This window comes from Dromaius novaehollandiae, chromosome 4, assembly GCF_036370855.1.
Source record: "Dromaius novaehollandiae isolate bDroNov1 chromosome 4, bDroNov1.hap1, whole genome shotgun sequence".
In the NCBI taxonomy this organism is placed as follows: domain Eukaryota; kingdom Metazoa; phylum Chordata; class Aves; order Casuariiformes; family Dromaiidae; genus Dromaius; species Dromaius novaehollandiae.
The window spans coordinates 57,826,690-57,838,954 of record NC_088101.1 but is presented as its reverse complement, the minus strand read 5'-3'; the positions used below and the strand labels follow the sequence as shown (position 1 = coordinate 57,838,954).

General features: G+C 36.2%; 1 protein-coding gene across 1 annotated transcript; it reads right to left on the bottom strand.

The window, feature by feature from the left end:
* Positions 1-515: 515 nt before the first annotated feature.
* On the bottom strand, positions 516-11,462 carry PDCL2 (phosducin like 2). Its single transcript, XM_064511145.1, has 6 exons — positions 11,408-11,462; positions 9,049-9,169; positions 7,491-7,581; positions 4,858-5,001; positions 2,977-3,185; positions 516-1,614 (listed from the first exon to the last, which is right to left on the bottom strand). The coding sequence occupies exons 1-6, from the start codon at positions 11,411-11,413 to the stop codon at positions 1,451-1,453; spliced, it is 735 nt and encodes a 244-aa protein (XP_064367215.1). The 5' UTR covers positions 11,414-11,462; the 3' UTR covers positions 516-1,450.
* Between the last annotated feature and the right edge of the window lie 803 nt (positions 11,463-12,265).

Below are 12,265 nucleotides of genomic sequence, written 5' to 3'. Positions count from 1 at the left end.
TGAAGGGACGGTGGAACCCTATCTAAAATCTTTGATGACCGTGCCAGCTTCGTTACTGCTACATCAGAGGATATGCTGTGTAAGTAATTGGTACGGCATACTTGTGTGACCACAGTGAATGTGATCAGGAAACTGATCTAACTTAAAAACACAACTCAGGAAAAAGAAGTGGTTTTTTTTTTCCAGCTGGAATGACTTCCCAACTGATTTACAGCATAGCCTTGTGAAAAGTATTTCTTCTGAACACTTCACCTTGTGAAACCATACTTTAATCCCCAAAGTTTGTCTGCAACAATTTGCAAAGCATATGGTCATCACACCCCCACAGCAATCCCACTTACATTTAAAACTCCTATATGTTAGCTTTCTAGTTCTAAGTGGCAGATACACTGTTAACAGAGAAATACATCTAGTAGTTATCTCCTTGAATCTATAAAATAAATGTTTCTTGTAGTGATATCTATTAGTAGATATTTACTAATAGTCTAACTATATTTTACTGGCTGATAAAAATTTTGGCTAATGTTAATTTGCTTGTTCTTAGGTATGTATGTGCAAAGTATTAAGTGAACTGTTTCTGCTTCACTTTTGTTTCTGCATCCTAATGCCATAAACCATGTCAACTGCATATAATTAAATCTTCATTAGCACATTGAGATAGTTTTTTTTTTTTTTTCAGCTGAGTTACTGGAAAAATAACATTACTAGTATACAATTTGATTTGCTCTTCATAATAAATAAAAATGCTGAATAAGGAGCTTGGTCTCTTCATTCACTAACATAGTTTCATTCTGCTTATCCACAATTGTACTGTAATCTATTTTACTAACTAGATGCTTATTTTTGTTAGGAAAGAACAACCAACCCAACTGTCCATATCAGAAAATAGTGGGAAGATTATCCTTGACATGGGAGAAGATTATTGCATAACTGTCAAACTAAAAAAAAGAAAAAAAATAGTTAATGGTTTTAGGGCCAACTCCTGCTTTTATATCACCTTACACAGCATTCTCCTTGGGCCAGCTTTTCAGTGGGAGGAACTGAGAAAGTAGTTAGCAGAGCAGAGTTCCGCTACAGTCAATCATTTCACCAAGGGAATTAATTAAAGAACTCAAACTTGCAAGAATGTTGGAGAAAAGCAGGAAAAAAGTCATGGATTACAGCCCACCAGCTAATATCATCCCTTTCCAATTCCATTTAAGCAGGGTTTGCATGAAGTGGAGAATCCAGGTTCTCAGTGTCAATAGGAGCCCCTCTGTCTATCCAAAGCTAAATTTGGGGTTTATTTACTACATTAATTTTCTTCCAAAAGTCAAAACCAAAAGCATATAAGTGAAACAGGAACTCCCTGTATTGTTTCAGGTTTACAAAAGGAGTAAGGAGCTATGTTAGTTTGAGCTAATTTAAGTCAAAACAGTCAAAACAGATCATCTGCATTAAAAATTTCTGCTTAAGTAATGTTTGGTTTCATCACATCACTGCTTTTTGTATTGGTGTCTTTGTGAGCAGAAAGATTTTGAATTGAAAATGTCATCATATCCATAATGTCCTTTTTGGGGTTTTCTTCTAAGTCAGTTTCTATTGCCCCAACTTCTGCTAGCTTCCATTCGAGCTCTGTAACAACAAATGACGATTTACGTTGATAATTGCAATAAATGATTACAAAATACATTTATTCATTAAACACACAAATTATTTAAAAATTCTAGACAGTTGCTAACTACATTTTTGTACTGTATTAATTAGAACTGGATATAATCACAATAGGGATAGAAGACCACCTGACAGCAAAACTGCTCACTTGTGCTTGCGCAGCACTGCAATGGGTAGTGCTGATAAGAGACAAGGCACTCCAATTTCTTCCTCCCCTCAGTATGGAGACCTTCCAATACAAAGGAAGATGTTCCAGCAGAGTGAAAGAAACCTGAGTCTCCCAATTATCAGGCAGGTGCAGAAATAGAGGTTATCTATTTGAAAGCACCCAGATTTCTTTTTTTTTTGTTTGTTAAAAAACACACACACACACACACACACACACACACACACACACACACAAGATTCCAGTTTTACCCCCCAATTATTCCTGGAAATACATTATATAGTCTTGTGGTAAATAATTTTGGTTGATTTAGAAGAGTAGAAATTTACTCACGTTTTTCAAGAAATGTCTCCAATTATGAGTTAAGTATAAAGTGATGCAATATCTAACTTGAATCACAGGTAGCCAGGAATAACAGAATTGGGAGCAAAACTATCCAATGAACAAGGAAAACTGGTGTCCCTTAAAACACTGAATAAGATTATTAAATTACCAATTGATTTTTATTTTTGGACATACTGGCAGATGTTAAAGTGTTGTTCAGCGAACAGAAAGTGGGGAGTTGTGAGAATAAATGAACACAATGATTAGATATTATGTTAACAGAACCATATATGTAGTTTTGATACAACAGCTACAGAATGTATTTTAATAAAACTTGATCTGATATAACCCAGAATTACTTAGAAGAGAGAAGAATCCTTGTAAAGCCAATCTGTAGGCCTCTACAAAACCTTAGATCAATACATAGATAATACAATTTGCCCCTAGTAAAGACAAACACCCCAAGACAAACTAGTAATACAGTAGAAAAAAACCTATTAACTTATTAACTGCATTAAACTTTTTCACTTAATAAGAAAATGATCTTTTATTAGAGAGCAAATTCGCCATCTCACCAAAAATATATAGAGCCATCCTTGCAACAATCTAAATTTACCTCAGTATACTATTTAATAATGAAACTGCAAAATACCATGCTTATTAAATATTCTTACCAGAGAATTACATAAGTCATTCCTTGCTTCTTGTGCACTTTTTTTCCTACAAAAATGTTTTAAAATCTTTTCCACCTTTGAGCAATGATCTTAAGATTTTATGATTATTAACAATCTTCAGATTTTCTATAAAGGGAATAATTTAAAAAATTCTCTTACCTTCCACTTTAAGATTTATGCCCCCACATTCAGCTACTCCAATAAACCTGCCTTTTATTTGACCAGTTTTATACACAAATATTGCGGGTAAACATCTGTCATGGTAATTCTGAATGCAGCTGTTCACAATGGCTTTGACAAACTTGGCTTCTGGAAATTTTTTGGCTAGCAGGCCAAGATGTTGGTTAACTAGTAAACACATGGGGATGCTAGAAAAGAATAAGCGAGTTTGATGACGCTTCCAGTGTAATGATTCATAAAACAACTAGGGTCTATTAAAAGCAAAGCTTTTGAAGAATAAATATACCTTTACATGTGGTTAATCTCTTTCTACTTTAATTTGTGATAGGGTTTACAGGGATAGATTTTAGTCAGCTTTTTCTAAGAACATTTTGGCTTAAAGCTTAAAGAGCTGTCCAAGTAAAAACTTTGAATACATATATAATAAGGCACAATGTATGAAATGTATGCCATTAAAGCAACCAGAAGTTTCAAGCACTGCGCTTCAATTTTGTTCTCCAATAAGATTTTAAAGCTCATTTTGTCCATTTGTCCAGGGTTTAAAGGAAATTTTAAATTTATAATATAAATTTCCACTGTAAGTTACTTAAATTACTTTCCAGTTCAACATTTAATTAAATTCTCCAGTCTTTTAGCACCATCTGAATAACCTCAAGGAAACTTTTGTGTAGTCATATTACCACCACAGGCCTGCTCATTACTTTCATAGCTAGTATCTGCAATGCAATCACCATATTAGCCTCATTTAAAAAAAAGCAACGTTTTTTGTTGGGTCTCCCTTTAGCTTTTTAAAATTAGGATCTTTACGATAACCGACTAAGGTTCAAGAAGCTGATTTATCACAGGGACCCTCAAAGAGTTCCAGTACTACCCTCTGGTGGCGAAAGGCACGGTTGCAGTTTTGGAATAACATTTCTTGCCCTCTAGCCACAAGAGGCTTAGGAGATTTGGTACTCATTCCTAGGGAATTATGAATTTCCTCACAGACTCGTATTTATGCACTGATGAAGTATAGAGTTGGCCCTCCAGTAAGCAAAGAACAGAAAAGGAAGAAAAACTTCTATTTTGTTTCTCCAGATATTTAAATTACATTATTGTAATTTGAACAATTTCATTTGATTGACCTACTCCTTGCTCCTGGAAATAATGCTCCATTCCAAGCAATTAAAAAGAAAAAAAAAAGAGGAAAAAGAAACTTCCTCCTGACAGGCTTAAAAAGAAGGAAAAGAGAAAGCTGGTCTGACTCTGAAAACCATGTTCTTAAAGCATTCCATACTAATTCTCAATGATTTTGAAAAACATGTGATAGAGCTGCTAACATTTGCTGAAGTAATCATGGGAGTCTTTTGACATTTCTGCTGGATCCCATCAAAACTTCTGCTACCACTAGAGAACTTACTCGAGAACTGATAAACTAACAATTTCCCTAACATTCTTTGATTTTTCAGAACTGTTCCTTACGGGGCTTTTGATTTATTGGAGTCAATGGGGAATAAAGGTAGAATAATCATGCAAGTGAACATTTCCTGAGAAAGGAGTCTGCAGTGGAACTTCCTTTAGCACAGAAAGTAGACACCAGTTTCTCAGTGAAATTCAGAAATCTCAATGAGATTCAGTACATTGTGATAAGTGTACACCTTAAGAAATTTTTAGTACAAGCGATGAAAGATGAAGTGAATAATTCTCACAAAGTGAATTAAAAATCAAGGACATCCCATCCTGGGATCATTTTCCAGGGTTCCATTGGCTCCTAACAATGGCTATTTCAATAAAGTCAATAAAGCAAAGGTATTGCTTTTTTCTTACCACCTGAACTCTTCCCATTGAAGTACTCATCACCTTAAACAAAAAAGTAATTACCTTGATCGATAAAGATGAATTATAACCCAAACATCTTCTGGAGCATTTGTAACTTCCTTTACATACTGCTCTCCACAAATTTCTCTTAGCTCCCCATACTTTTGTCTCCACTGAAGACGCTTCCATTCTTGCAAGCGTTGCTGCCTAATTAAAAAAAAAAAAAGTCTCTGAAAAATTTTAAATGTATTTTATAATAAAGTGCATTTCTCTCAATTCCTTTAAAGGAATGAAGGGACACAGCAAGAAAAATTAAAGAACGTGCAAATTGTTTTTATAATTTTGAAAATGAGATTAGTTTGAGCAAGAATTACCAGTACTCTGTTATAATATTATACAATGTAATTTTAAATAATTCATGAAAATTGGAATGTTAAGACAGTAGATGGCAGTCTTCAACTCTAAAAATATTGACAACATAGACAATGAAAAATGCCTTAAGATTTGCTAAACTAAAAACAGCTATTGATTTTTCCAATAAAAGTAGCTTCCTTCTTAAAAAAAAGATTTAATAATATATGTGCAACATTATTATACTCTAGCAAGAATGCATGATAATTTAGGTTCACAACTTTCACATGAAAAAAGCACGATTATCTTTTTATGAGAATACAGCACTAGATACACAGAGTTAACACTGGAATTATTTTAGTCATTTTAACAATGCAAAAGCACTGAGTATGGATAGTTTAGACAGAAGAAATGTTCTGATCATATCAGGGTTTTTTAAATCTGTATGAACTGCATATCTCATTTTTCTTAGTGACAGCTCTGCAGAACTTAAAGTGCTTCAAAAACACCTAGAAAAAATATACATGTGAACATCCAATATAACAAAAATTACTAAGTCTCCATGTAAGCTGCCAAAGTGTTTTGAGCCTGAAGTCATAAAACATACTGACTCTGCATGGTATTATAAGTAAAAAAGATTAGTATACTCATATTAAATAGCTGGATGAGGACCTGGGTTGTTTTACAGTTATGCCTTAGTATAGTATATTGTATATAAACTTCAAAAGAGTATTTTCCTGAACTAAGAAACAGAAAAACCATTAAAATGAATATTAGATAAGAGGCAAAGCAAACATAGAAGTTGTATATTGGGGGTCCACAGCTGACTTAATAAATATCTTTTAAAAATGCACAACTATTAGCATTCCAGCATAGAAACTGCAGTGTGTGAAGTAGTGAAACTGTAATTTATAAAAAAAACTCTACACTGCATTTTTATTTCACAAATACATTTGGAAAGCATAATCTAACAGAAATCAATGCTACCTAAAAGACAGAAATGTATTTTGCACATAACACCAATTTTTAGATTAATTATTCAATTATCAATTAAAAATATAAGTTTTATTCCAGCACTGAAATATAGTTTTTGCTTTAATAGCATGCCACCCTGAATTAAAGTCTCTTTGTAGGCAGCACGCACCCCATGTGCACAAACTCAGTATCCTTTGAAAAAATGGGGCCATATGTGCATCCTGTTTCTCCTCATGCTCTTATGCAACATGACAGAGATGATGAGAGAAAGAATACCCACAACCGACTCCATTTCCTCCTGATTTGAAATCTACAGAAACTGTTATCCAAAAGAAAAGACAAAATATGAGTCACAGGACTCCTCCTTTCTTTGAGTATTCATCAGCATTGCTCTAATTCCTAATGACTGGCAGAAAGCGGTGTGTTTAGAGCAGCAGAGTGAAGAACAGATCTGAATTAGTCAGTGAATGAACCCTACTTGCATAAATTAAATGTTTTAACTAAGATGGGTATACAACACTTCAAACATGCAACACTTTTCTACATACAGTGGTTATGGTGTATCTTCATCCAGCTAAGTTAAGCAATGCATAATGGCGATCTCTTCCCTTAAACATGCAGCTTTGAGACTAAATTAAGTATTTTAAAAGGGAAATAACTTTTTTTTAACAAAATGTCAAAGTAAATTGCAGTGTAAATTCCCTCTCTTTGCTATTGACAATCAGGAGGAAGCAGGACAGTAACTTTAGTGCTGTCCCCTCTATCTGTTGGCAAAGGAGCAGAAAGAAGGTGAAACAAGGCAGCTGTGTCACTCAGTAGACATTACTATTCAAAAAATTCTTAGTTTATTTTTCAGGACCATGTACAGGGTCCAGCAAGGGGCTAATAAGATGATTAAGGGACTGCTCTCTCATGTGAGGAAAGGCTGAGAGAGCTGGGACTGTTCAGCCTGGAGAAAAGAAGGCTGAGGAGGGATCTTATCAACAGATATAAGTATCTGAAGGGAGGATGTACAGAGGATGGGGCCAGATTTTTTTCAGTGGTGCCCAGCAATAGGACAAGAGGCAACAGACACAAACTGAAACACAGGAAGTTCCATCTGAATATAAGGAAAAACTTCTTTACTGTGAGGGTGACAGAGCACTGGAACAGGCTGCCCTGAAAGGTTGTGGAGTCTCCTTCCTTGCAGATACTCAAAAGCCGTCTGGACACGATCCTGGGCAACGTGCTCTAGGTGACCCTGCTTGAGCAGGGGGGTTGGACTAGATGATGTCCAGAGGTCCCTTCAACCTCAACCATTCTGTGATTCTGTGGACACGTATAATAGTGACATATGCATTGTTAATCTGGCTAGGAATATCTTACTATACCTGTACATTTCAACAGCTTTCACATCAGCCTCATCGAAGTCATCTTCAGCTTCCTTTAATTCTTTAAGATTCATTCTTTCATAAGGTTTCACTAGAACAAACAAACAAAAAATCATCTTTTGTTCACTAAACTATCTGCAAACACTGTAAATGTCTGTATGAAAATTATTACACAGACATGGAATTAATGAAAGAAAAAATGTACCTGTAATTTCAGAGATTAGTCAATTTTGGTATACCTTTGGTTAAGAGAGAAAAAATGAAATTATTTAACCATAACTGATATTTACTTGCTTAGGTACTTGCATGTGCTATGCTCTTGGATCTAACTACATCTGTACCGGATTCTACTTCCGCCCAGACCGACTGATGGGAGTCTAGAAAGGATTGCAAAAGTCTGCAAATGAATGATCACAGATCTCAAAAAAAACGGCTTAAAAATAAGTCCAAAAGGACTGAAGTTGTTAACATAGAACAGTGATTTAAACAGTGTAGCACGCAGTGGTATGCCATTCTGCCACTTTTTTATTTTGGGATATTACCTTCTAATACCTCTTTAGATAAACACCATTCTGATGAACAGTGCCTCCAAGAATTTGGCAGAAGCTGCTGCTGAAGCCACAAAGACTGTGTGTTTTCCCTGTTGTAAATTGTCAAAGGAACACAGCGGATTGTCAAAGAAACACACAGAGCTGAAAACTGCTGAACCAACTGTAATTTGCCTCTCAATTTGGAAGTCTGTAATTTGTCACAAAGTGAGAATTACTACAACACATTTAAACAAGAGCCTAAGTGGCTCTATGCAAAGCTGCTTGCCTGCAGGAATGAAGTTGGTACCAACAGGCACAGTTTTACACAGGGGTGCCACTCCCAGTTCCTACTATGGTTGTAATCACACTTTTGTGCTTTTTATTCTTCCAGGGGAAACTATGGGAAGCCATAGTAACAGTAACAATTTTCTAATACATACAGGTATCTGCAAAGAATACATTTTTCTTCATGCCCACTGTGGACAGGACATGGATGTTTGCATGTCAATACCTGATTTTGGACAGCAAAGATACTTGATGTACAAAATTGTGATGACAGATGTAAAAGACTGTCAATTTGGCTCATAAATTGCAAAACTTTTCACAGAAATTGAAAATATTAATCATATGAGGAGTTTGGAGTAATGGAAAACAGTGACAGGAAGAAAAATATTTTGCTGCTGGAAAGCAGAAAAGCAATTAAAATGAAATCCACATGTTCTTACCGAAATACAGGAGTGTATTACTACCAATTTCTTTGCATGTGAATCTTGCTTATACTGCCTAGTCCCTTTGTTAAAATGATGCAAATGAGTTAGCTGTACATAACAGATGCCGTAATGTTTGTCAGTAAAGTTACAGTATGTTTAATTCAGTATCCTTTTTTTTAAAAAAAAAAATCAACTGGGTGAAAATAATTAAAATAATATAATTATTATGCAATATTTACAGCTCAAAAAGCATTACTGCAAATACCTCAGCCTTCCAAATGTTGTTATATTAATGACATATATTTTGATTTTACTTGCCTTCTGCTTCTTTCTGCAAGCGTAAAACCATTTCTTCAATTTCATCTTTTGGTTTTTCTTTTGGAGGAAGAATTCCAAAGTCTCTCAATACATCATTCCATTCAGTATCTTCATTTGGATCCTGTTTTGATATTATGAAACAAAAATAAGTCAACAAATTAGTCACCCATGCCCCTTTTTTATACCAAAACCAGAACTTTTTCATTGTGCCATATAGTAAGGCCATAACAAATGCACACCATTACTTAGACTCTGCAATGTCTTCATGGACCATTCTCTAATCTATCATGAATTTTCATTTGGCATTTTTCACTTCTGGACAGACAACAGCAAGAAAATGAAAGGAACCCCCCCACCCAATTTAAGTATAATTAAACCTATCTCAGTCTCCAAAATATCAGTTAAGATTTTGTCTGAAAGATATATAGAAACCTTCTTCAGAAACCCAAAACATCACTCACATATACATATTTAAAGAAATAGTTTTATAAGGCATGACTTCTGTAGTAATATTTTAATTGACATTTTGAATAAACATGTAAAAGCATGCCTAGAATCAGAAAAGAAAAAAACCCAACTTTTTATTTTAAATGAATAATACTAATGGGTCAACATAAATTACCTGATATACCATGTTTATTTACATCACACCACTTCTGCATGTATACATGCACACAGGAAAAGTGAAATAAAGGTTTAAGAATAAGTTATATGTTCTCCTTCTTTGATTGAAAAATATAATCCTTTGTAAAAAATAAAAGAGAAGATCCACATATAATCCTAAAATAGATAGTCACTAATGGGCCTGGAGTAGGAAAAACCTAAATGAAGATTTGCTATAGTTAATTCCCAGCATTTACTTATATAAGAAATTCTGTCTTACTGCTTGTCTTATTACATGTTTTAAATTCTTCACCAAAGAAGAATTTTTACTCAGGTGCAGTCAGGATACCAAAAAACCCCACAGAACTAAGACGACTACTCCAGGGGAACCACCGAAGAAACAACAGTGATACACATGCACTTCGGCCTCCATACAAATGCTCTCGTGCCTGACTTAGGTAAGGATTAGATTCTGCCTCACAGAGTGCAAAATTTTTCTCCGTAGCAGAAGGATTTGGAAGGATTGAGAGACATAAAGCTCATAATAATCATAAACATAACTGGACAAATACATTTCAAAACCATACAACAGAAAAGGACTACTGAAACAGAGGCTGAATGTAGGTAACTTTAAACTAGAAGACGAGCTCCAGCCAGTGTTTGCCAGGAAAGATTTCAACACTTTGTGTCTTTCTGTAAATGTACATCCTAAATAAAGTCTCTCTACGGTATTTTACTTAAGTAGTGTACTTTATACCATTTCTTTTTAATGTTTATAACTCTCAACAGGTTCGTGAATTGATTAACTGATTGTACATTGGACCTTTTCTAGGTACTTTTACATCTTGTAAAAGCAAGAATTGGATCAAGAATACTACATTTAACATCATGGTAAACATAAAAAAAAAAGGCCTCTGAGATAAATCTGAACTCCAATGTCAAGGAAGGGAAGATCAGAAGCTGCCAAATTTTCAACAATTTTTAACCAATTGAGTTAAATCAATGCTTAAGAACCCAAGTGTTAACCTATCAGTGTAAGTTTGCAGTATATGCACAGAAGAATTAAATTGTGTGTCAAAAACTTCATCAGATGTTTGACTGTAACTGGCAAAGGAGCCAAGCAACAGCAAAAATGATCTGACATAAACTGGTTTCAGTAGAAAGCTGGACTACCGAAGCAGCATTACTCAACTAGCAGGTCACACTCCCAAACAAGAAAACTTCTCACAATACTTCTTACTGCTGCCAAAGATAATATCACTTATCGCTAGCTTTGCCAGGGGTGATACTCACACATATTAAGTTTGACCCCTAGGCTGGGTAACTTCAATTCTGGAGAGTAAATAACACTTCTAAGCTAAATTTAAGTATTAATTTTGCACCTTCCTCTTTGGGCAAGTGACACAATACTTTACAGCCTGCTACATCTATGATCACCCAGCTACCACAGTGTAGTATTTTATTATTCATAAAGGATATTAATAATTAAGTAAACTGCTAAAAAAAAACCAACAACAACAAAAAAGTCACATAGCCTCCCTGACGTATTTTCACAAGAAACCCCACACCAATCGCTCTTCTAACCCGTCACTTCTCCGGACACCCCGCAGGGGCCGGGAAGGCTTCGTGAGGTCCCTCTCCGCCCTCGGGGGCGCTGCGGCGGGCTTGGCCGCACCGAGGAAGCCCTCCGCGGCCTACGGCTACGCTCCTGCCCTCCCGACCATCTCCGCTTTTCCTCCCCGCTCCCGGACCCCACCTGCATAGCTACGCCGCCCCACGCCGCCTCGCTCCCCTCACGCAGGTTTGACCCGGCGGGCGGGCGGGCGGGGCGGGGCGGAGCGGCCGTTGGGGCGGGGCGGCCGGCCCCGCCCCTCACCGGGCTAACGGTCGCGGCACCGCCCCGGCCGTTGGGGCTGTTTGGGTTGAGCGTCGCGGCCGTTGGGTGCCTGCGCCTGAGGCCGGCTGCCCCGGCGCTTATGCCGCTCGCGCCCCTGCTCCCGCGGCTGGCGGAAACGGCACCAAATCGGTAGTGGGGTCATTTTAGGAAACCGCGTAAGGGGTCGTAGGTTGCCTCATGTCATGGCTTTTGTTTGGCCTTCCTACACACTGAACATAACAGAGATTCTAATTATATAGTTTTTCTTCACTGAAATATTTATATTTTTTGAAACATGGCATTTTCTCATGGGTTTTCTTCCCTCTGCTCCCTTAATTTTGTCACAGTGCGGTATTACATGTTGTGGTAGAGCAAAAAAAATGTATCACATGAATTAGACCTACTGCACCATTTTATCAGGCATGAAAGCTTGGCTTCAGCATACATCTTTTTTGTGGGACTGAGTTTACTTTTATTCAATAATGAAACAATATGCATTTCCAATAAATAGGAGAGCACAATAAGAATGTGCAAATGCAACACTTTGGCTACATAAGTTAGCATAAGTATTAATAAAGGAGCTGCAGAATGTTATATTACAAAATAAGCTGTGATTTTAAAGACAAATATTTGCAGTGTTCTGAAAAAAAGTCTACATTGCAAACATTAAAACAACTCTAACTGAATGCCTTTATTTGGAAGGGAAAATAAATGTAAATATCAATACTGTTAGAGGCA

Bases quoted from the DNA above. Each gene is read 5' to 3' on its own strand.
- PDCL2 (XM_064511145.1), bottom strand. The intron at 7,582-9,048 runs GCAAGTAAAATC...TGTTTGTTCTAG, and splicing joins CTTGCAGAAAGAAGCAGAAG to TGAAACCTTATGAAAGAATG. The intron at 5,002-7,490 runs GTATAGTAAGAT...TTTTTTAATTAG, and splicing joins AAAGCTGTTGAAATGTACAG to GCAGCAACGCTTGCAAGAAT.